The sequence below is a fragment of the Homalodisca vitripennis genome, chromosome 8 (assembly GCF_021130785.1).
Source record: "Homalodisca vitripennis isolate AUS2020 chromosome 8, UT_GWSS_2.1, whole genome shotgun sequence".
Lineage (NCBI taxonomy): Eukaryota > Metazoa > Arthropoda > Insecta > Hemiptera > Cicadellidae > Homalodisca > Homalodisca vitripennis.
The window spans coordinates 126367128-126394142 of NC_060214.1; the positions used below are offsets into that span (position 1 = coordinate 126367128).

Here is a 27015-nt window from a genome sequence, read left to right on the forward strand (position 1 = left end):
TTGTATTCAGACAATTGTTATTACTTTCCTTAAAATAAAAAAAAGTCATCTTCATCCATAAGTGTGGCAAAAAATTGCTTTTTGTGGGAGGCACTTACAAGAATTTGAACTATGTCTAGTGGGACTTCACACCTACTTTCTCGATGAGCACAACGTCTCGATCACAAGAAAGATATGAATATGAAAAACTAAATAATTCCATAAAAACAGCAACATTTTGTTTTTTATTTTGTCCCCCACAGTTGTCGCTCCAAACAATCAACTTTTTTTGTGGGTTATTTTGTTCAAGACTCCTTTCAACAAACAAGATGCTTCACCCTTTGCTCGTCTCTTACACTTCGGTAATAGTAAAGGCACATCCATTATGGATAACACAAACTCAATCTAATCACAATGTAAAGCGGTAACACACACTCCTCATACAGTGGTTAGAATGCCTGTGGCAACAAACATAACCTGCAAAACACGAGTAGTCTGGCGTGTGTTGCGCGCGGCACTTGACTCGGTTTTTTACTGATGTCACCCTTGAACATAGCCCATGCGCATTCTAGCGGCAAGGAGTTGAACGAATTATTGATTTTTCTCGACATAGCCCGGTTTACACTGTATTGGGGTTGGCTTATAGCACACATTTTGATACTAAACTCAATTTCTTAATTTTTGGCACTTAGCACGGTTTTTGCTTATACTCTACAACTATAGCCTACCTTTCCTCCTACACAATAAAACAAAAATCATCTCATTAAGTTTATTTTTGAAAAAGTTATGGATTATTTGGCTGAACACTACACAACCACACTGGAGAGTGCTTGACTTTGAGAGATGTGACCTGTCATAAATGCTTGGCACTCAAAGGGTTAACCATGTTATTTCAGATTCTGATCCAGTAGGTCATAAGTAGGAAAAATGATCAAGCATTTTGATTGGGTTTCAGATAATTTTCAATTGTTTACTGGAAACTAATAGTGCAAGTAAAAAATACCTAAAAAAACATTTTTTTTTAAGAAATTTGGTGTTTGTTTACCAACTAAATGTGTATGCCAATTCTGGTCAAAGTCAGTCTCTCTGTTTACAACAGATTTTAATATAACAAACAAAACCCATTTTTTTACATGGGTCATCCCAAAATCAGAGTTTTCTCTAAACCAAAATTTGGTTATCGATTGTCCAATACTTTATTATGTATGTATGGTGGAGAAAGTAGAGATGACAAGAATAGCTAATGAAATTGTTTTCTTGCAATAAACAATCATAAATGAATTGTGTAAATAAATAAATCGTTCATTATTTATCTAAAACAATTAATGAAGCGCACATTCAGTGTAACGGCACATTTTAATCAGAAACGTATCTTATGTATCTTAAAGGTGATTGTGGAAATCCGTTACATAACCCAAAGTAGTTAAATTAAATTAGAATTTGTAGGTCTCAAGTTGGTAGAGTCAATTTAATATGGTTCAGTTAATTTAGAAATTTATAAAAGTCGAATTTGAAGTCAGTAACACAAGTTCATGATATATGTTGTTGTAATGAAAATAAATCACTTTATCTTAAATTTGGATTTGGAAAAATAACACACTGTGTATTACTTTTATGCTGTAGTAAAAAAGACACGGAATAAATATAAATTTTAATAAATTAAATGTGCCTCATTACAAATAAAACATTTAAATTATGTATTTTTTTAAACAAGTTGGATTGCTGTCATATGTCACATATGCATATTTTTTATTTAGGGCTTTGGAGGGGGGGGGGTTGTCCACCTCGTCCCCACTCCTTAGTTACACCACTGGACAGAGCCTACATGGGATCATGTTCTGTATGTGATGTTATTTTTCAGTGACATTTTTGCTGTTGTTACCCGGGCTGAACCATCACGGAATCTTGCATCAGTACTACCAACTGCTGCTACACAATGTTGCCAATGTGCTCAAGAGTTTGCACGGTGGCGGTGGCGGTGACAAAGTCAAGGTCAACTGATGCATATTCTTCAGCAAGCAGCTACCTTTGGTTCTTTTATTTGTAATATAATTACTGGCTACGATTTAATTTTTATAATAATGTACGGTAACGTTCTATTTTCCGTAGAATATTTAGGCTATCGTGCTTTAATCTACATGTACATATTTTAATCATCTGTCAATGTCAAAATACATATTTTTAAAGCGTTTCGAAGTACCAGTCCTGTGTTATAGATTAGTTTTGAAAACATATTAACTGGTATTCAATAGTAGTAAGATAGTTTTTTATTAACTGTCTTATAGATGAATTTGTTTTGTTTACCTTAATATAACTGTTATAAGTTTAATCTTGAGTTATTTTTGACGTCAATTTGTTTTCAAACGTTTTGACAAACTGCTTTTTTCAATCGTTTTTGAAGTCAGTTGTAAATAAGTCGTATATAAATTAAAGTAATAACTTATTGCAATATAAAGTAAAATCATAATGATATATTTTTGACGTGTAACAATACAACTTGAACAAATACTTCAAAACGTTAATTTTAGTCATTAAAAATGAACTGTGATCCATTTTATAGACTGATAGCAACTTTCAAGTGTGAATTTTTGTCGTCCTTTATAACCTAAGCCATCTTTAGTTTTACATAAATATAAGCCAAAGTTTGCCTAACCAAGTTTGTTCTCTACTTTAGCTCTTCTCACTTACTCTGTTTAAAATTTGGATAACTAGCTTGTGAACTAGTAGAACCTATAATAGTGTGTTAACGACAAATGTTTTTGTTTAGATTAAAACTGTGTAAATATTATTATTGTCAAAAATCCTGTACTTCGGTCATGCTACTGGCCCTTTGTATGTTTTACATTTACACCCTGCCTGTTCCCTTTACAGCAAACCCTTCTTTTGGTCTTTTATACTTAAACAATTCTTCACGTAAATGTTACAGCAATCTAGATAATCTAAAAATTGAACAGTGGGCGAAAACTCTTGCTAACTAAATGGAACTAAAACTGAAAGGAACAGCAGTGAACTCTACGCGTTATGTGTCATACCAACCAACCTCTCGCAGGCAGGGGTCAAATATTCTAAAAGTAACTATAATTCTTACAAAAAAATTAGTTAGAGTAGAAAGTAAAACCAGACAGAAATAATAAAAAGAGAATCTCATTGCTCATTGCTTTCAAAAACTTAATAGCACAAGCAATGCATTTCATACAATTTTAAAATTCTCTTTTCAATATGATTAATGAAAATAATACAAAGCGTAGACTGTATCGCCCTTGGCAATACTTGCGCCAAATTTGAAATAAATGTCTGATGGTACTCGTAAGACACTTCTCAATATTGTGGTTTGACAGAGTCTCCCTACCATGGAGCTGATACTATTCAAGCAATATAATAATGTTTGAGTAGAGATAATTGGTAACAATCAGGTAAGCTCGTGCTCGACAAGATAAGAATGTCACTTTGTGCCATGACACTTTTTGAGAATGAACCTGACTATATTGGCAGCAGACAGCATAACTATCTCCCAGATCATACATAAAACTTTAGTAAAATGTATGAATATAATATGATGCCGTTGTTTTCTCAAACAAAATAAACTACAGATAAAAAGTTTATTCCATTATATTCTAACTTCAGCTGTGCAATAATAAAACTAACAGGTAATATTTAAATCAAGTCAAAGACTTAAGAGTAAGAAAAATAATGATCGGAAATAATGTGAATTTTAAGCTATTTTCCCAAATTAATGTGTATGACACTGATTCTTAACAAACACTAGCTTTTTCCCGCGGCTTTGCACGCTTTTCGTAAGCTTTGCCCGTGTATGTGAACTTCTGGTTTAATTGAATTATATTTACAACGCCGATGTAGAGTTTGCCTTGTTGCCACGATCAAGAAAATATGTTTATGTTTATAGCCATTGTGCACGTACATGTACTTTATTATAAAGTGGTCTAAAACTCAAACTTTAAGTTCAATCAGAAATGTATCTTAAAGACAAATATACATAATAACTTAGCACCTTCAAATAGTGTTTGGCTATGTAATATACGTAACTGTCTCGTAATTGCAGTTTATAGTGTGCAGGCGCTTTGAAACCTTTTATCTTTTGCAGCGCCGCTTGGTGGTGAGTTACATCAATGGGCATAGCATATAAACCTTCTACTACTACTACTCCCAGGGCCATTTATATCGGAGGTGATATTTAGCCGCACCAACAAAGCTCCTCCATCTTGAACGGTCCTCTGCATCTTCCTCTGAAGCGCCCACCTTCTCCATATCAGCCTTCACCTGGTTCCACCATCTCAGTTTCGATCTCCCACGGGGCCGTCTTCCTTCTGGGTTACCGTACATTACCCTCCTCAGTTTGCATTCCTCTTCTCTTCTCAAAACATGGCCTGCCCAACGGAGTCTTCTGCACTTTATTTCTCCTATTACATCCGTACTATTGTAGAGCTCCCTGATTTCTCTATTATGTTTTCTTCTCCATACCCCTTGTTCATATGATGGCCCATAAATTTTACGTAAAATTCTATTCTCGAAAACTAGAAGCTTTTTCTCATCCTTCTTATTTAACCTCCATGTTTCGGATCCGTACAAAAGCACTGGACATATAATTGTTTTGTATATTCTAGTTTTAGTTTTGTGAGAGAGAGATTTGGTTGAAAGTACCCTATTGCATGCATATGCACATCTATTTGCTGAGTTGATCCTATTTTGTATCTCTGGTTCATCTGTGTTTTTATTTGATATTGTGACCCCAAGGTACTTAAAGTTCTCCACTTGTTCGAAAACATGCCCATCAATTTGTAGGGGTCATCCTCTTTGATTTTGATTCCTTCTAAAGTGCATATATTTAGTTTTTGCATCATTCGTCTTCAACCCCACTTTCTCTGCCTCACTCATAAATAGTCTAGTTAGTGACCTCAAATCATCTACATTTTCTGCAAATATGACAACATCATCTGCAAAAGTTAGGATGTTTAGTTTAGCTCCCACTTCCACTCCTAAATCCCTCTCTGCTACACTCTGAAGTGCTTCTTCTATGGCAATATTAAATAAAATTGGAGAAAGACCATCTCCTTGCCTGACTCCTGAGTTTATCCCAAAAGGTACACAGTCCCGACCATTAATTCCTACTGAGCCTCTTGACTCTGTGACACTCATCTTAACTAAGTTTATTAAGTTTCTCGGGATGCCAAATTTATCTAGTTGTGTCCACAACTCCTTTCTGATTATGCTATTGTTTGCTTTTTGAAAGTCAATAAATATGGCAAAACATTCTTTATTATATTCCCAGTATTTAGCTAATATTTCTTTGAAAATGAAAATCTGATTTGTGGTTGATCTGCCCTTTATGAACCCTGCCTGTTATTCCCTGATTATTTCATTTGTATAATGTTCAAGTCGGTTTAAAACAATTTTGGATAAAACTTTATATGGGATGCTGATTAGTGAGATGCCTCTGTAGTTACCACACTCTTCTTTTTCACCCTTCTTGTGTATGGGTATTATTATTGCTTCTTGCCATTCAGCTGGCATTTCTTCTTTCTCCCAAATACGAAGTATTAGTCTCCATAGATTTTCCACTATTATTTGCTCCTCCTTTCTTCAAGAATTCTGCTGTTATTTCATCCTTCCCAGGAGCTTTGTTGGTCTTTAGCGCTTTGACTGCATCCATATAAACCTTCTACATGGAAAAATACAAATACATACAAATTTTCATAATGGTCTGTGTAATATTTTGCAATTCCATAAAGGACATTCATTTATATATATGAGCACAAAGTTGACAATATTTGTTTGATATCGAATTGGGGGAAACGTATTTTGTACTTTTGCTTAGTTCAGGCTGATCTCAGTTTTACTGTTGTAAGAGAATGAAATACCTTTACCAGGGCAGACATAATATTTTGAAATTTCATATTTTAAGAACGTATGGATCCATACACAGTTAGCATAATGGTGTTTTTTTTACAAGTTTTGTTTCTGTCACAAAACTGATGTGTTGTGCAGAATGTAGTTTTCTTTAGTGTAGTGTGTGACTTTAGTTTTGTTAAGTTATTTGTTTAAGTCTTAGTACTATTCAAATGTACTATTTAAAAAAAAAACTGATATTAAAATAATTATTCACATTTTGTCTCTATCTACATCCTGCGAGTCATAATGATGCATGTAACCGTAAAACACAATGTGTAAATATAAAAACGTTGATGTTTAGCCCTCCATAAGCCCATTGGGCTGGCTAATGCTTCACACTAGTGATTGAAATAACCAAAATTACAGTGTTCTTATTCAAACACTCACATCTTTAATAAAAACAATGAAAAATCTAATTAAGACTTTGTGGATAAGACTTCCTTGTACTTTTTATAAAATTGGCTGTACTGACATTAATGGTGAATTTTAATGTTACTTGTCCCTCCCAACAAAATGGGGGATGTGGGTTAACTAAAAATGTATAAATGTTGTGAATAAATTGAGTGATACCTCAAATTGTGCTAGTTCAGCCAGCCATTTCCCCCATTTTGCAAATATTTTCATTTTATTTATAAAAAATATCTGTATTGTTTGAACCTTTTAGTGTTGTTCATTTCATGGTTTACTAAAAATGCTAGATTGCAAATGTTTGAAGCGTAAAAGTTTTTATGGGTATATAATAAAGTTACAAAGAGAAAAATGAACAATTTTAGTTAGAAAATGCATTTTAAAAGTGACTGCATTTTATAAATGTAAATAATTAATTATCTTAGCTTATTATGATGTATTTGAAATATATTGTACACAGAAAAACCTTTTTGGATTACTCCAAAGGACAAAAAAGTTATTTATCAAAATTTTTACCCTTTAGCTGTAACCGAATTGTGTGACAGGCTCTACCCGAAATATAAAAGTGGACCAACCACAGAAAGAAACAGTTACAGGCCAATATCCTTAATTTCAACATTCTCGAAAATAATAGAAAAAATAGCGCTCACCCACCTCATACACCATCTACAACAACATAACCTCCTCAACAATCAGCAACATGGTTTCTGCAAAGGCAGATAAACAACCACTGCCATAATCCAACTTACTGAATATATCTTAGACCAACTTGAAGAAGGATGCACTGCCACAAGCCTCTTCCTCGACTTCAGTAAGGCGTTCGACTGCCTGAACCATGAACAACTTATCTCCAAACTACAAGGGCTGGGTGTACGAGGAATGGCGGCGGAATGGTTCAAGAGCTACCTTTCCTATAGGACACAGCATGTGGAAATAGCCTACACAAAGGACAACACCAAACACAAGACACTTTCCAAAGCCACCGGTATAAGAAGAGGAGTGCCGCAGGGGTCAGTACTGGGGCCGGTCCTATTCATCCTCTTTGTTAATGACCTGCCTGGATGGATAGGTGAAGCAGGCCACAATATAATGTATGCTGACGACACAGTACTCACCCTCACCGACAGAACAACAGAAAGGCTAGAACTAACAACCAGCATGCACTTCCACAGAACAAAACTCTACTGCTCCTCCAATGATCTGGTCCTAAATGAGAACAAAACCGTACAAATGACATTCACCACTAAGCGCAACAACACAAATGTATCACTACCCGGACTACAGACACAAACCTCTACAAAATACCTAGGCATCATAATTGACTCCAAACTATCCTGGAAACCCCACGTCGATCAGCTTAACAAGAAATTATCCACTAGCCTGTACACCATAAGAAGAATTAAGCAAGTATGCAGTCCAGACGTGGCCAGAGTTGCTTACTATGCCCTTTTTGAATCGCACCTCAGATATGGTATTGCAGCATGGGGAGGGGCGTCAAAGGGCATTTTAGATAAATTACTTGTAAAGCAAAAAAGAACAATTAGATGCCTAGCCAACTTAAACTACAGGGACAGCTGCAGGGAGTCATTTAAGGACCTAAAAATACTCACAATAGTATCACTTTATATAAGGGAAGTCATCATTCACACAATTACAACAACACAGCCAAGACACCGAGACCTACATCAGCACAACACCAGACACGCAGCAAACTTCACCATCCCACAGCATCGCCTGAGCCTGTTCGAGCAAAAACCATCTTACAAAGGTGCCCTCTATTACAACAACCTTCCAGAGCACCTCAAGAGAGAACAGCCAAAAAACTTCAAGAGGCAACTCACAGCATGGCTTCTGGAACGGCCGTTCTACTCAGAGGATGAGTTTATGGACTTGCTCCAGTGAATTGCTGCAATTTATTATAATTTTATTTATTGACCATTTGACGTGTAACTGTTCTCAAAGAATATGTTAATAAAGAAATTGTGACACTTCATTTACAAGGCCTTGGTGAAGAATGGTGAAAATTTGAGATTTCTAAGTTTACTGCATCAAACATAACACCAATCGTAGTTAGAATTTGATTTTGTTCAAACGGATCCCACAGATATAGTGGTCAGAAATCAGGTTTGCTTGTGTCGGTATTTTCCTATTAAAACTTGTAATTTGCGGTAACTCTCAAGTTATTATATTTCAAATATTTTAGATGCCCCCTAACTCCCATTTTTTGAGAGAGAGCAATAATTTCAAAATTCATTGAAAGTGTTCTCGGTAATATTACATATCACCCTAAACAAATGTTAGTGGGACATTGGGTGTAAATGTGAATATCTGTTAAAAATATGTGCCTTTAAATAGGTCTACAAAGTAATAGAATCAACATGTGATCGTATATATTTTATTAATGAATAATAATAATATTGCATGATACGTATTGTTCAGTCAACCTAAACTGTGTAATAATATGGCATTATTAAACATCGTCTAACTACATAGCTATTTACTATATTAAATTATTCACAAAATGTTATGTAGAAATACAGGACAAATAATCAAGAGTGAGTGTATCTGCAATATAGTGGTAAAAATTGTAAGAACATGTAAGACGTTTGATACAAGAACTTTAAAGGAAGTTTCATAAATAGAATTCATAAATTTCTGTAAATGTAGAAATAAGCATATGTTACATGTCAAGACCAGTTACGAGACTTTACACCACAAAGCAACAAATTCCACCGAGTTAGCACAAATTCTATTCCATGAAGGTAGCTTTTTTCAAGGTTTTGTTCTATCTACCACAATAGATTATCAGTTCATCGTAATCCAGTAATGACACATTACCTTTGTAAAGTAGAGATCATGATGGTTCATTTTCATAAACTCTTTCATCTACTGATTACAATATAGTAGAGGCTTAGGGAAAAAGTAAGTAGTTATTTAAGTACACTGTATGTAGTACTGATGAGTACTTACCAATCACAGATCCCCCCCCCCCCACCGTGTGGGAAAAGTACAAGTTTTGAAACATTTTGCAGTCGTCCATTTCTATCTTCCACCACCACTAATTTTTCAGCCAATAGAAAAAAGAGAAAATTCAATTTCATAAATATTACACTATTTTCAGCTAATCATTATATACAAAAATTGTGAGCAGAAAGCAGCATTTGACAACAATAAATAATAAACTATATATTTGCCTTTCTAAATAATAACAATTCTAGAACTATGTACTACGATGGTCTATAGCGGTAAATTAACTATTAAAAATACTCATAAAAGTAACAGTAACATTAATATAATAATAACAAAGTTTATAATTTTATAAATTTTGAAGCAGAAAAGGCCTATAACAATAAAATTAACTAAAATAATTAACAATAACATTTAAATAGTAATAATAATTTCATTAATTCTATAAACTAAGAAGTATAAAAGGCCTATAACAAGAAATAAACTGTAAAGTAGAAAAGGTCTATAACAAGAATAAACTATGATTAATTAACAATAAAATAATATAACTAAAGCAATGAACAAATAAACATTATAAATTAAAAACAGTACAAATAAAAATGTTAAACTAAAACAATGACAATGACTTCCCATCAAGTTATATCAATCTTTGGTGAATGTACATATTAATGTCATTAAATTTTATATCCATACAATATTGCCTTCCGTAAGGAAGAGGCAATATCTACTGAATTGTTGCACATTCATATATTGCAATCCCATATCCATGGTACCTGAAGACAATATTTTTAATACTGGTGAGTGACTTTTTAAACTTAACAAAATAATCACTACATATAAATTTGTGAAATATATTATATGAATAACCTATTATACTAAATATCTAAAATAAATATAACATAACAAATAATAAATACCATAAAATAAAAACAATAATGTACAAATACTATGTAACAATTAAATAATATATAACAAGTAACTATAGTATAATGTATAGACACATCAATCCATACAAATACTTATGAGGGATATCTAGAATTCTTAATGGGCAAATCACATACCCTATTTGTTCACCTTCTATGACACTGTGTCTTTACATTCAGATCTTTTGGAAATTTTAAAAATCCTCACTCCCTCTGCCAGTGGTTTATTCAGGATTTCACTTAGGATGGGGGCGGGGACCAAACTCATCATCTTGTAAGAGGAGGGTTGAGATTAGGAGGTTAGTTTGATAACATATTCCCTGTTCTTCTATACAAACATGTATCATTGGGGTCCTCGCTAAGGACACCCATATCTCTGTACTAAAGGTCTAATAAAAATTACAGGACAAGCATTTAACAATAAAATATACCTGTATTTAACCAGGTAATTGATTTAAGTAGAACATTGATGATATATCCACACATTTATGCATGCTAATTAATGTGTTAAAATGATAAGAAAAGGAAAGAGGTTCTGATATAGTTATTAAAGTTATGAGAAAACTAAGACCAATCAGATAAAAGTATTACGACTCAAAGCATAAGTACAATTTATTGCTTTATACAATCGCTGAACAATTCTTTCCATTCTTAGAGTTGGTGAAAGTAAAAAATACGTACAAATCTAAATCAGCATTTTCTTTTATTATTATTGCCTAGAAAGATTCACTTCTAACAGATAACCCCTGTTAAACTGATGTGTTGGACTAAAAGCTCAGTGGATGTGCAGGAGTACTGTAGCTGCATCACTAACCAGAATTGTGAGATATTGGGTAAAAGGGTCAATTAGGTCAGTATATTTAGGAGGGTGCTGTTGGAGTGGGGGGGACCCACTCAGTGTTAAAGGATTTTTAAAGCCTAATCGTGAGGAAAGTTTGTTTCTTTGATTGATGATTCTTAACAATGAATTGATAATTGATGAGTTGATGATTCTTTGAAGATGCTGAAACTAGCTTCTCCTTCTAAGATGGCATGACTAAGATAGTGGCCATATTAAGCTCATGTCACTACAGAAGCAACACAAAGGTTCTTTAGGACTAAGTGCAATGGATGATTTCCTCATCTTCATGTCCTAAGTGAAACACATACATGTATATATTTGTTCTTATTAGATTTTTAAATTAAATTTCTATAACAGTAGAACATTCAAGCTATTAGTACAAGAGGCTCTATTGTGTTTCTTTGTTAGTTTGATATGAACCCAGTTCCCCTGAATACTCTGTTAGTTCTGAATTTTCGTATTTATGTATTTACCTATTCTTATTATTTTGCTTCACTGTAATATATATCATTTCTCTGGGAAGGTTTATTTTCAAATGTTTGTTAACGCAGTATTGACACCACATTTTAAAATAAAGTTTTACTTTGAGTGGTAACTAACTTACATAAATATTAATGATTCCTTAATTTATGTAACACTTACTTATAAAATACAAATCAGTTTATCATGTGTGTTTAATATTGAGAATGGATGATTTGAAGGGATAACAGGATTACGAACACTTGTGATCCGTAATTGTTACAATAATAAATACGTTTTTAGGACTGAAAAATATATTCTTCTTTAGTTACCAAATACTAAAACTTATGCTGATTGACGGCAAGACTATGTAGGCATTCATACAAAGGTATATTGAAACGATACCATTAAGTTATCTTTATTATATCACTGACTAAATAAACCTTAAATCAATACGGGCAAGGGTATTTATTTGCTAGATATTTTATGTATAAGAGAATATTTAACCATATAAAAAATAGTACTTGTAACTCACTGTCATTTTTATCCATTATTGCTACACATTATTTTAAAATTATTATTCTTTATGTAGTATGCGTGTAAACATCGAAGCAGCTAATAATCCTAGTGGCTTTGATTAATACTTTATTTGGCGGCAAAATAATTATCAATTATCATTAGATGTTATAAAGATATCTTAAAATTCATTAATATTAATTAATACGCTATTCTCAGGCTAGAGTTACTAATTTTCAATAGTCTAAACAAAAATAAATAAAATAAAGTATTAAACCTGACCTTTGTATTGTTGGCACTTATGAAAAATGTCAATGTATACATACAAATTTATCCAATCTCGATTGGAAGCTATCGATAGTCGAAATGTTATATTATGCTTTACTATAACAATTTAGTTACAAATATTTTTCATACTTATTTATCATTGAATTTTGACGTGTTTTGAATCTTAAAAACTGTAAGCTAGGCCATTATAAATAATACTAGAATTGTTTTTGAAAAATATATAACATTGCTTTGTTGAAAATATTCGTGCAAACACATCCATTTTTTAGACATATCATTAAAAATACAATACCTGTTTTCAAATACAAATTAGATTTTTCTTGAGAATAGTTATAATTTTTTTGAGAAAAAAAAGGAAAACAAATACAGGTTTATCATCAAAGGGCTTCAAACATCAACAATCGATTATTGAACAACTTTGCAGGCTTGTATTGTGTAGTTGATGAAAAACATCAAGTGCGTTTCTTGATAATTTGGGTTATGTTTATTTATTTGTTTTCAAGATGTAGTGCTGAAATGAAGTTATTAAAATGATTTCAACTTAATTTACAGGTAAGTGTGAAGCAAACATTAGTAAATACTCAACTGTAACTTTTACTCTGAAATATGTGTGATGCAAGCGCCATTACATCTCGGAGCCCTCTACATTTAATGAGGTTATGGCTAAACGTAAAAAACTGTAAAATAATCATGAACAGTTTCTAATATAGAATTTCTAAAATTTTTGCTACTAATTTACGTTTTAATCTTTTCTAACTGAGCCAAATTTGTCTTGGAAAATGTGATTACATCTTAAAGTGGCCTTTGTCAACTCAAAGCATCCTAACCACAATGGAGATGGATCAGCTATAGAGGTAGGCTTTACAGGCCCATTCTTCTCTAAAAACATAATAATATTGAATTTTATCCATTATATTAGTATTTTTCTAACAATTTTCCCTTTTATCTTCAAACTCACATACATTTATTGATGTAACATATTAACAACTATAGTCATTGAAATAGGGATTGATATGATTAAGTAAGGCCTTATATACTTGGTACATGTAACACATACAGCTCTAGCTTAATTACAGTGAAAAACTGATATTAATATAGTAATTTTGGCTTGATTGTTAAAAGAGCAATTGAAAATGTATCAATAGTGTTTAAAATAAACAAAATCTAACTCAACTAGGCCTAAGTAGTGTCAAGGCCATGAGTAAAGAAAATTACTGAAAGGTACAATATATAAGAATTTTTATTGCCTTTGAATAAAATACTTAAGCAAATGTCACAATAGGTTACAACAAAATTATCTGAGTCGTTAAAAATACATTTTGAGCTGAATGTCTAAATAATAGGCCTATAATATTGTCTTTTTACAGAAATAAACTAATCTAAAAGGCATTCCTCACATAAAAATGATTTTACATTTTTACAAGATAAATGGCATATCTTTTATCAGAAAAGCTGTCCGGAAGAAATTTATAAACATTGCAGTCCGAGTGTTGGTTTTTTAACCCTGTGACACAGTTATTTTAGAATACACAGCACCTTCCATGGTGCTACTTTATTAACAAAGCATGTATAAAATCAATGATGTTTAGTTAAGCTTCAATATTTTAGCTTATTTTTGTCAGATCCTAAGGTTTATTTCAATATAATACTCGTAATGAAACTCACAATAAATTTATAATTATTTTACTAATCTATATAGGCTAGTTAATTTTCTATGCTTAATCTTACTTGTTATCATCAGACAACAAAGAAACATTGTGCATCCAGTGATCAATGTTGCTATCTCGAGCTGCAACTTATCACTTTTTTGAGACTAAATATCACAATTCTAAACACATTGAAAAAAATCAGTAATTTTAGATTTAAAAGCCAACAATTTTGTAGGACAGATGTCTTAACAGTTTCATTTACTCATATTACCGTAACGGAGTTAATTGGCAGAAGACTATTTGAATATTTTACATATTCAATCTAGGCTAATAAAACAAGGAGCGAAAAAAAGGATTATGAACCGTTTTTCTTGTCTTGTCTAAACGATCTCAAACTGTTATTTATTAGAGATAGATAAAGAATTTGCCAAAGATGAGCATTATAAGTACATAGTGTGAACATTGACTTTTAAAAGCTACTGTTTAATGCAGCATCTGAAATTTGACTGGTACAAAATGACTCCTGGAATCTGGAGTTCACTGTTTCGACATCAGAGACACTTAGGCTACGAAGAAGCTGAGTCCGGTTACCCAGCAGCTATCCAGTGTAATCTGGATGAAGAGGTATTCTCATTGTCTCATCAATCAGGTGCACAATTGCAATGAGGCAAGACCATGAGAGACCTCTTTATAACAATCTTTTAAAAGGTTATGATATGTTTTCATATGATATACATAAGATATTACACTAAATATTCAATGTAATCGGTAAAAATTTTAAATCTTAAGCTCAGCGGTACCACTCTATTTTAAATGTCATTCTTAATGGATTCTATGGACAATTTCAATCCTTTTAGAACCAAATAATGATACTCAATGGGGTACTCATTTATTACTGGTAAATATTACATACATTGTCCCATTGAAAATACATCAGTGTACACTTCTATGTTAAGAGCAGTGCAATCCTCCAGTTTATCCAGATCTTTAAAAAAAGCAATACATTGAATAAATAAAAAATCAATTAAAACAAATTAATTAATTAATTAAAAACTAATTACAGCGCAGATAAAAGAACTTCCTAAAATCAACAATAATTGTTTAATTCATGATTAATCATAAAAAACTATCCACTTCATAAAATGGGTGTTTCAAAAGGAAAAGCCAATTTTTCTTTTGAAAATACCAAATGGCAGTGATCTTAATCTATTTGGCAGTGCATTCCATAATTTTGGTCCAAGAGATAATGTTGCTAATGCATATTGTTTGGAAGTCAGTTTTTTGGTTACAATATTGTTTGCTCCCCTTGTGTTATATTGGTGGATGTTTTGATATGTTAAGTTGTTTGACATAGCCATATAAAGCAACAGTTTATACACAGCTAAATAAGGGACTGTCAATGATATATTATTGTCTCAGGGTAAAAAGACCAACTAACAATACATTGTATGGTTTTAAGAAGTATGATATTAATAATAAACCGATAGGGTTTACAGTTAACAAAAGCGAGATTGCTGTTGGTATTACAACAATGTTTTAAAAAGCTTTTATTCTTCTCTGTGGACACAGGGATATGAAGTCTCAAAAATGTGCTACTTATTTTGACCAATTATTATAAGGCAGTCAAGAGAGACCCAGGAGTTATTTCTAATTCCTGTAATGAAAAACCTATGTACCGTCTGAACTATATTCAAACAATTATTTCTTAAATTGGAAAAGAGTGGATTGACAAGAAAAACAATGTTCTCCTTCTGAGGATTAACCAAGGATAGTCTTCTGTAAGTGACAGCTACCTGGAAAAATTCAGTGCCTCTGCAAGGAGTGCAGCACAGATTACACAAAACTTGTGTTAAATGTGAGAAAGGGATGGTGTAGGACTGGTGTAAATAGTTTTTGTGTACATAAAAAACATGTTGCAATTTTAAAATAAAAAAAAAAGAAAATGTTGAAGAACTAAAAGTTAGAGTACGTAAACTTATTATTTTATTTATTACTTTTTATTTTGTATAGTGTAGTATAGGTTTAGATAAATTTTTATCTGTAAGTAATATAGGACAGTTATTTCTGAACTTATGTTTGCACAAAATGGCTTTTTGTTGCATTGCGATACCATGTTACATTATAAGGTAAAATAATGTATTATATATGATTTTTATTTAGTTTTAGTTGCTCTTTCATGTCCTGTAATTGAAAAAATACATTATATAAAGTACTGTTTATACTGAAATTTACGTCAAACTTAAAATTGAAAAAGAAAATAGTTTTTCATTTTTGTTTATGACAAATTTTTACATGAATAAGAATAGAATAAAACTGATACATGTTTCAAAATCCTCATTTAATTACTAACAAACCAAAAAAGAAGTTATAACATTTTGTTGGTTAGCTTTTTTTATATAGTTTTTTCCAAGATGCTTGCAAAGCTGTGAGAAATGGTCGGACAATCTATGCATATGACTCGGGGAAATGACAGCAACATTGAAAGGGTTAATAAACAATAAGAAAGATAATATACATATTGGTACAACAGATTTAAGTACTGTAAGTATGATGCTTAAAAATTAGTACATTTTCAAAATATGCATTACAAAGGTAAATTTGTTTGTAACAAATACCATTAAAAGGTCTTATGTTAAAAATGGCTAAGTTTTTGTTCAAGCATGTTATGTAGCTTTTTCTCCATTCTTTGTGATATTGTACAAAATTTATATAAATTTTGTACAATATCACAAAGAAAATATATGTGTATTAAATATATGTATATATTATTTGTGTATATGTGTGTATTTGTATATATGTGTGTATTAAATTTCCACATATATATGTGGAAATTTAATTTTATAATTTCATAGATCTTAAAACTAATTTCTCATGAAGCTTGTATTCTCTATCATTTAATATAGTTTCATGGCAATTGGGCACATTATTTCAAACAAATGTTTGCAGGCATACAAAATAAATCAGATGTTGCCCATATTGAAAAACTAGAACATGCATTATATTGAATATTGGAAGTGAACCAATTGAGGATTTTATTACAAAGCTTGTATAGATAGAAAGAAAATATGTTTATTAAGAGAACAATATATACATAATTAAACTTGCAAATTATTAATTTTGTTGTTGTTGTATTCCCATTCTTAATAAATTTCAATCACGAATTTCATTGATTGAAATATAACTTAATAATTTTATTTTTTTAACCTTCCGACTGCTATTCAACGGATATCCGTTGTTTATTTTCTTTCCCTAAACATCAATAATCGGATATCTGATGTTTAGGACCACAGGGCTACCTGCTCGCTTAATCCCATTTGTTATAATACGTAAACAATCAAGTATCAATGTGATTCATATACCATTGGAAATGTAAAGAGCTGCCAAACACAGTACTGTTATTTTTTATTGTTATATGACAGCGGAGTAATTTTGAGTGATGTTGCTATTTTTGTCTGTGCAGAAAAAATTGTGTCACCTACTTTTTGTTTTTATAAGTGTTTTATAATAGTTTTATAACAAAATATTAATATATATATATATATATATATATATATATAATATATAAAACGCGCATGTGTGTGTGTGTGTGTTATTATAACATTTTTACAAAACATTGTTAGAATAACTGTTTTTTATGAGGTAACAAAAACCGTTACCTCATAAAACCGTTACAGTTACCGTTATCCATTATAGGATAGGTTTTATCCTATTTTTTAAAACCGTATTAATAAAAATTTTGATTTATACTAACTATAAAAAATAAAAACCTTAGGTTTTCTTACAATATTTATAATTGTAGTGTTCTCTAGTTTATTGTAAATAAAAACGATACCAAATACAGTTAGGTTTACAATTTATAAACATTTTTACAAATTAGTATGTTCTTGATCACAAAACCTACGCTTCTTGTACTACTTTCAATTTTTGCGCTAAAACCAATTTATTTACCCAAAGACCTATACATTTTATGAAACTAGACTAAATTTGTGGCCTTATAGGCTGTCTTGGAATTTGAAATTCATATACTGAACTATATTTTCCAGGTACACTCCTTCTTTTATACATGCAAATAACAACAAAATTCCCCACTCACCATACAAAATTCAAATTTAAATATGTACTCTAGTTACTTATTATTATTGTATTATACTGTTCATTGAAAACAAAATTATACCAAATACAATTAGGTTTGCAGTAAAACATTCCTTTTTACATATTTTAAAAAGAAACTTGTAAGAGTGGGGAAAAATCGGCTTGGCGTTTTAGAAAGACACTAAGGGCAGTTAATGAGTTATATAGCTGAAACAGCTGTAGGAGAGCATTGAAACTGAATGGGCAAGTGAATAAGGGCTGTAGGGTGAAGTGATGGAAAGTTTGAGAAAAGGCAAGGCAAGTTCCACAGCTGTGATTGGTGCTTCACAAAATGTTTGCGATAGGTCAGTTTTTGGTGTAATTAAACTTGTTAGTTTTCAGAAATTGTGTTTTTGTTTGATGTAATGTAGTGAAAAATTAATAAAAACCTGTTCTTGGTGTAATAAAGTATTATAAGACTTCATCTTCAGTAAGGTACAGTATGTTATGAATTACACTTGAATTAAAAAAAAAAAAAAAAAACTAAGTGAACAGTCTAAGAGAAAACTTTGACATTGATATGATAGTTAAAGTTAAAGATATGATAGTTAAAGTTAAAGATATGATAGTTAAAGATATGATCGTTAAAGTTAAAGATATGATAGTTAAAGTTAAAGATATGATCGTTAAAGTTAAAGATATGATCGTTAAAGTTAAAGATATGATAGTTAAAGTTAAAGATATGATGGTTAAAGTTAAAGATATGATAGTTAAAGTTAAAGCTGAATGATCTGTTGTGAGAAAGTTTGTGAATGAGTAAAAACTTATACTTGCTGTAAAATAGAATTGGATAGCAATTGTTCAAGATACCCTAATGAAGTAGTTGAAACTTAAAAATTTCTTTATTTCAATCGCTAACATTTTATCTGTAGGTCTTGTAACAGTCAGTTGCTGAGCACCTATTCTTGACAAGGGCTGTTGACGATTTATCTCAGGGACCTGACCTATTATGTTCATTGATGAGTGAAATTCTGTTTAATGATGAAATGGCAAACTAAACATTAAGTTGATTTGTCTCAAGTTAATGTGGGCATGTTTATTTTTATATTTTAATTTAAAAAATATTTTATTTTGCTGCATAAAATAATTCTCAAGAGATTGATACAAATCAAATAAATCAAACAATATAAAATTATCTATTTTGAAATATTTATAAACTTATAAATAATAATATAATCTTCAAACAAACAAGGAGCTTAAAAATAAAGAAGAACTTGAGAACACAATAAAACCCAATTATTGTGAAACAAATCGAAATATCCAGTAGGCAAAAGTCTGGTGAAGGATGGACATTACATAAAACTAACACAGTAAAAAAATTTCAGAAGGATTTAACCACTATATAAATAATATATTTATAAAAAATCTATAATATAAGTCATGGATGTTGACAATAAAAGACTAATTGGAAAAAGCTATGAAAAGTAATAAAAATAACTAAACGACACACTAGACTGCATTATTTCCTTAAAAAATGTTTAAAATGCACTTGCAATCATCCAATGCAAACAATTACATTTTAAAACACTGATGATTTAATAGTGCTAGATGTTCTATTTAATGGAAATAAAATTAAACAATCTTAGAGCATTAAAAGTGAATAAGGTTTAAAAACAGTTAAATTAGCCTTTGGAACTGGAAAAAGCAAACTTCTGAAATTACGAGTATATCTAATATTGTGTGGAGAGCTGGGTTGGAGATTTTTATAAAATATATTTTCAATACCCTATATATGTAAAGACTTTGCAAAGAGAGTATTTTAAAATTTACAAATAGTGGTCAGGAATGATCTTATTTGATTTAGTAATAATGCAAGAAAGGGATCTTTGAAAGGAATTGATTGTTATTCTGGTCTTGTTAAGCACATGTAGATAACATTACCAAAATCTGATGAGCATTTTTATCTCATATAACATTGCAGTTTGTTTACTGTACAAGCAGTACATGTGCATTAGTTGTTCATGTTTGTGATAAATAATGTGTGAACTTGAACTAAATTACTTTGTAGTGTATCTCATAATACACTGAGTTTATAATCACTCAAAATTCGGATTGGTTACCTACGTGTGCAACCATTGAGCTATTAATGACAAACAATATGAGAAAGGTATCTTTTTCAATTTACTAACCTACAATTGGTGGGGACACAAAGGAGCGTCCTCAAAGACTACTGAATGATAAGATAAATGCTAAATAAAATAAAGTTTTCAGGTGTATCTTGGGCAATGTTGGCTTCGTGCAAGCGGCTAACTACTTCACTAAGTGGTAGCTGCACTCCCAAAATTGGTGATCTCTGAGCTAAATCAGTTACCACAACCAAAACAATCTTCTCTTTCAAGGGCCAAATTGACTTCAGTAATATGAGATTTGTCCTGAATCTATGGACATTTCAACACAGAAAGTATGATCAGCTCCAAGTCTGGATACTTGAGTTAAATAATTTCAGAATTTAAGGTCGATATCCTTGCTCTCCAAGAAATTTGTGTCGTACACAGCTAGAGAAGTGCAGGAGACAATATTCCTGGATTCAGGCTTGTGGCAGCTATTGGACATAGGATTTATGGGATAGCAATGTATGTACGACAGGACCTCAACACTACCATCTATGTTGGGGACTTTAACAATGATCACAGCCAATGGGTTCTCACTTCGGATGATTAAAATGATATGTGTTACTAACTTTGGCTGACGTTAAAAATTTATCTTTAATTCTAGACATTTTTCTTCAAGTCTTCAAAATAACAACAATCTCTAGTCATAAGTACCTGCAAGTTAGGTTTTTTAAGTTATCTCCCAATTATGAAGCTGCTAAAGGAAATATTTGAAAAGTAGTTTATCTCTGGTTGATTCGAAAGACTCAATTGAAAGATTCTTTTAATGCGATTTGGTAAATTTCTTCACCAACACTTGGTCTATTGTTTATTTATTTCTTGTGTTAACACACTGAACACAACTTTACAGTGACCTATTTGCAGCTATTTGTATGGCATACCCCTCTCTTGTTTATTTAACTAACTAGGTGTATTTCAGTAAAACACAAGTACATACAAGGTTTGGCTAGAAAATAACCGGATCAGTATAGGCGGAGCCACAGAATAAACACAATAAGGGTGAATATCTTTCGGTCAGTAAAGCAAGTGACAACACACGCATTGGCAGACCATCGTCATCAAACACTGATGGTAACATTGAAAATATTTCCCCAGTAATCTAGTTCAACTACATTACCGATAATTAGAATTACTACATTAGTCCTGACTACAGTTACGGAAAATGATCAGCTACAGGTGTAGTAAGTACAGGAGCAGACGAACACGAGGAGGGGTGGGAGGGGGAATCACGTGACCGACTGTAGGATATTCAGCCTTATTCCGTTTGTCCTACGGCACCACCAATTTCTATTTTCTAGTTAGGCCTTGTATCTGAGGCTACAGAGTGATAATAGCAATTACCAATCTTCTATGTACACCCTTGACAGGAAGTGTGAAGCAGCAGATCAGTATGGCAGTGGTGGTAAAGAACACCGGTGTAGAGGAGAGTGAGCTGATCTGTGGAGTCAGCAATGATTGTGTTGTCCTGCAGCCGATGAAGATGGAACCAGAGCCTGTTGGTTTCATCAGTGTCAACAATGGCAGCTACGACACAGCCACTAGTATCGCAGATCTTTACAAACCCTCGTACCAGCAACTCACCTCCTTCCAGCCGTACTCGCAGGTAGACCACTTAAGATATTTACATCCACCATCAATAATGTTTTACAGTGTTAAGATCTGAATATAATATAAATATAAATACAAAGTAAAGTATTAAGTTTTTCATAAGAAACATTAAAATTTTTTAAAACGTAATTTTAAGTAAAAAAACTACCTCTTGCAGAAGTTTTTGCAGGATGTGGATGATTTTTAGTGTTCTCAATTCTTACTAACATAAATTAAAAAGTCCTTCTGACCCTGCTGGAAGAAGTAGGTGGATTTTGTGACAACTGAGGGTTAGAGTTAACCCATTGCGGATCGTATTGTTTTGGCGCGCGGGCAAGAATTAATTTACGGTCAGTGGCCGAACGAACAGCAATGGTGCGCCACATCGAATCGCTTGCTATTGTATACTAGAAAATTCAGCTGTGAAGGTATTCGTTCAGGTGAGACATGGGCCTGCTGGGGTATCCGTGATGTAGGAACGATAACACGCGAGCAAGGTTCCGGGGTGGTAGGGATGATGTCTGAATCACAGTCTAAATAAAGCGGCTCGGGTGAAGCGATTACAACATCCGAGCCATTGTCTAGACTAAACCCGCCAACATGTACGTCTGCGTCGTTTAGTTGTTGTCACTAACCTCAAAAGTATTATAATAACACTGAGGAAAACACCCAATCAGAAGCGCTAGAAAGCAGAGAGTAAACTCATATAAATGATTTTTCAACTTCAACATACAACTGCGATCTGTAGGATATTTATACAACTTTTGAAAGTTTCTCTAAACATAGACCGTTGTTAAACACTCTTAGTTGACAAGTGAAGACAATCGCCCGATCTATCAGACATTACTAGAACTATTTGGAGGGAAACTTAAAAGCAGACCGCTTTTGCGAGCTGAGCTCGTCGTCAGTGTTAGGCCCGGCCACTGCGTGACGAGCCCAGCTCGTCAGTGATCCGCAATGGGTTAAACCCTTATTTGGCAAACGTTACATTTTAAAATTTCACCCCATTAGTAGGCAGCTAGTGACTGAGGGGCCGCCCGTAAAGTATGTAACACCCTAGTGCGAAGGTGGTGTTTTCAGCAGTGTCATGCACCGGCACGGAGAGGGGTTAGGTGGTTTAGACCAAGCATTACGTAACTATAAAACCTCAACAATTACTTTGCTTGAATTCGTTCACAAAATTCGCATATATACCCTTCCTCCAAAGGTTTTAAATTTAGTACAATATTACCCCCTCCCTATAAGAAAAATAAATTGTATAAATGGTAAAGTAGTTTGTTTAACTCTTTGACTGATGATAAGACTCTCCCAGAATGTCTTTGTGAAGCATATTTTTCTGATATTAAAAAAAAATAAATCCTAAATGCTAAGTAATAAGTGTTGTACATCAATTTTTTTTGTTAGAAACCAGAGATAAATGTAAAATAATAAAAATATGCACTTACTAGAGTATTGCTTTTTTATTTGTACAGAAATAGAAAAATGTATATTATAAGTTTTTTTTTCTAAGTCACTCTGTAACTTTCACATGACTTGAGATAGTAAGATTTTGTAAATGTACAAAATATACATAGTATTGAAGTGAACAAAAAAATTATAACATATATAAACTTATTTACAACACAAAACAGTTTTTTTTAGATAAAATTGTAAAGTATATACTACTTTTTAGGCAGTACGCATGCATATCCATATTGGTGTTTGATGAATTCCTTGGGCAAGAGATATATCAGATAATGATGAATTGTTGTCATTGTCACTATCAATTTGTTCACAACCCAATTCAGATTCCACCGGTTCATAATCTTTCAGACTACCTGAAAACAAATCTGACAGAGAAATATTATCATGCACTTCATTTTCAGATATGTCATATTCATCATCAGAATTAATATTTTCATCATCCAATAGTTCACGTATATCATTTGAACAACAAGTATTGTCCATTTCACAGCATAATTATAAATTATAATTTGGGAACGACGTTAGCCACAACTCGTTCTGAGTAAGAATGAGGGCTGGTCCAGTAGAAGAGAGAACCAGTCAACATCGTCCTGTCCCAGTACAAGACTACTACGAGATTCAGGTTGTTGAAGAGGAGGTGGTCAGTGATAATTGTCTTCAATATTTGTTTATCTTTGATACAGTTGGAGGAGTACGAGGGGGGACCGAGTGAGGGGGGTCCAGCAGAAGAGAGAGCAAGTGAACATTCATCCTCTACACTGTCAGTCCCAGTACAAGACTACTATGAGATTCAGGTAGTGGAAGAGGAGGTGGTCAGTGATAATTGGAATGTGGACCATACAGAGTAAGTTCCTAAACTTAAATTTAATCTGATTTCTTATTACATACAATCTCTTACATAGAAGAACTCCTGTCTTCTTAAAGTCAATTTTCAGAAATCCAGATTGCTGTTTCAATATTAATATAATTTGTTTTAATTAAGAATTAATTAAAGAAAAAAAATAAAATTCTCTTTTAAAATTAAAAGAGGTTTATAAGCAACGTTCTTTTTAAGAAGCTGATGATGACTCCCACCCAAGTGCAAGATTTATGTCTTTTTGGGTTGGTATATTTTTCTCAAGCTTTATATTGTAGTATTCTGTATTTCAATGAGAAAAATAAACACATTTATTATTATTTTAAAATCAAAAAAATATCATGCAACCAAGTACAATGAGAGTGTATTCCGTAATTTTCAGATGTCCAACTTAACCCTCCGAGCGTCCATCATATTTCCCTAAACGTCCACCTGTTTTTGTAACTTTTGTAGTCTTTTTTGCACAATTCATAAAATATCTTAAGAATGGTTTAAATATAGTGTACTATACATCATCTTTCTTGGAAAGAATCACAGAATATGCTTATATAAGAATTAAAATCTTTAAAAAAACTTTCTTTTTGCAACAGCCTGAGAAAGGGGAAAAAATATTTTAGAAAATATTTTTTTAAATATAAAAGTATCCACATGTTATTGTTATATTACCTCTACAACAATTTCATAATAGGCAAATTATAACAAATTTAGTCATGAACGCATAAATATACAGGGTTATGGGGTTCTGTGAATATATTCATAATGTTATATCATAATACATTCACAACAACACACAGAACAATCGCGCGAGCCGCGTCCCGCCCGAAATAACAGCTGGTATAAACTACTTACACTAGCATCTGGTACAGACCAAGAGGTATGCAAAGACCACTAAATGTAAAGAACAATTCACAGGCTTTCGGTATATGTAATTTATAACAATATTACGCGAATAATAGCGCGGGTCGAATTAATTTGATCGGCAAGTGCCCGCCGTCTTAAAATAAGACGGCGACGTTTAGCGAAAGGTGCCGTCGACTTAAAACAAGTCGGCCGACGCTCGGAGGGTTAACACAGTGAGCTGATAAGATGTGTAGTGAAATTTATAGTTATCTCTCTGGCCCTTTTTTTATTTCAACAAGTTCATCCTCCGTTCCAATTATAATTTTCTAGCTACACTTGCAAGTGATAAAATATGTGTTGTGTACAACATATTTTGGGAGTCAAAAGTTTTAATATAAGATTTCAGGGATTTTTAAGCTCAGAAAATGAAGATTTAGCAGGTCAGCAAACTGCTCAAAACCATCAAAGACCAACTACTCTTTCCTATTACATGCCCATCATCTAACTGATCAAATCCATCAAAACAACTGCTCTCCTATTACTTGCCATACATCAAACTGATCAAATCCATTAAAGCTACTACTCTCCTATTATATGCCATTCATCAAACTGATCAAATCCATCAAAGCAAGTACTCTCCTATTACATGAGCATCATCAAACTGATCAAATCCATCAAAGCAACTACTCTCCTATTACATGCTCATCTTCAAACTGATGAAATCCATCAAAGCAACTACTCTCCTATTACATGCCATTCATCAAACTGATAAAATCCATCAAAACAAACTAATGTCCTATTACTTGACAATCATCAAACAGATCAAATCCATCAAAGCAACTATTCTTCTATCACCTGCTCATCATCAAACTGCTCATGCACCAACTAAATAATATTCAGTACCTGACCAGAGGTAGTAGAACATTGAATTTTTCTCAGGATCAGCTATATAGGAGGTGGAGGATGGTGAAAACCAAACTGCTTTGGATAAGACAGACAGATGGAACACAAAGTATTTTTGGACACATGTTCTTTTTTATTGCTTTTTTATTTTGATGCAAAGAACCAATTCTTGAATATTGGTCATTTTTTATCGGACACCTTGTTGGAGGTTTATGCTATGAAAAGTGCAATACTGGTTTAGTTCAAGCCATTGGTATGCTAATATTCAGCACCTAGATATTTCTTTATCCGTGATTTTATTGAGTTTACAAACTAATTTGCAGTAGTAGCAAATAAAGTTATGATATAATGATAAGATTAGGAAGAGTTCACAGCCTTTTCATTGCTGCCATCTAACAGACAACATTAAATAAATGAATTGAAATGTTTTTTTATTTCAAGCGCCTCTTAGTGTACAACTGCTGTACAGAGTAGCTCAAGTCAAACTTATTTTTATTTAAAACTGCATTATAGGCTATTCACAAATTTAACCACAGTTTTTTTAATTTGGGAATGTCGATGGCCAAGCGGTCTAAGGCTTTGGATCATCATTAGCACAGGTTTAAATCTGCATTGACCTTGTACTGTATCGACTCTACTTATTTTCTTTGATCCTCACACAGACAGTGGCCCATGAGGACGGGCAGAATAAAGCTTTAAAGAAAATCGGCATCTCATTTTGTTAAAAAATGTTAGTTCTATTAAAATCAAGAGACATTTTAAAATGAGACTTTACTTTATGAAGGTAAAAGTACGTAAGCAAAGTTTAATTGCGACACTGTCTTGCTACAGCATGATTTCTGTCAACACTCCATAATAAGCTAATGCGTAATGTGTATTTTTTTAATATAAGGGTTAATTTTAAGGTTTAAGTATAATATATCATCTATGATTTGTTTTTAGTATATATCTTTAAAAATTATCGAATTTAGTGATAAAAAATAATGAAAACAACAATATCCGCCTGTAATTATAACAAAACCATATCTTTGTTTGAATCACAGCTGTTTGGTATAGTCATAGATGTTTTAACATTGGGGTTTGATAGGGTAGGAAGGTCATAGTTCTTTTTTCCGAGTATTTATTCCAATTTCTCTTAATATAGAAATTAAATTGAACACAATTACAGAAATTGGATATTTTGTGT

At 32.3% G+C, this 27015-nt stretch overlaps 2 protein-coding genes across 2 annotated transcripts in view; both read left to right on the top strand.

The window, feature by feature from the left end:
* The window catches only part of LOC124368234 (ADP-ribosylation factor-like protein 6-interacting protein 1), a 28766-nt gene extending 25979 nt beyond the window's left edge, over positions 1–2787 (top strand). The window contains exon 5 of the mRNA XM_046825510.1: positions 1841–2787. Coding sequence (XP_046681466.1) covers positions 1841–1980 — 140 coding nt within the window. The 3' untranslated portion in view covers positions 1981–2787. The remainder of the gene's footprint in view (positions 1–1840) is intronic.
* A 9907-nt stretch (positions 2788–12694) lies between these two features.
* LOC124368362 (zinc finger protein 16) overlaps positions 12695–27015 on the top strand; it is a 29320-nt gene continuing 14999 nt past the window's right edge. The window contains 3 exon segments of the mRNA XM_046825645.1: positions 12695–12840; positions 21547–21782; positions 23914–24074. Coding sequence (XP_046681601.1) covers positions 21570–21782; positions 23914–24074 — 374 coding nt within the window. The 5' untranslated portion in view covers positions 12695–12840; positions 21547–21569.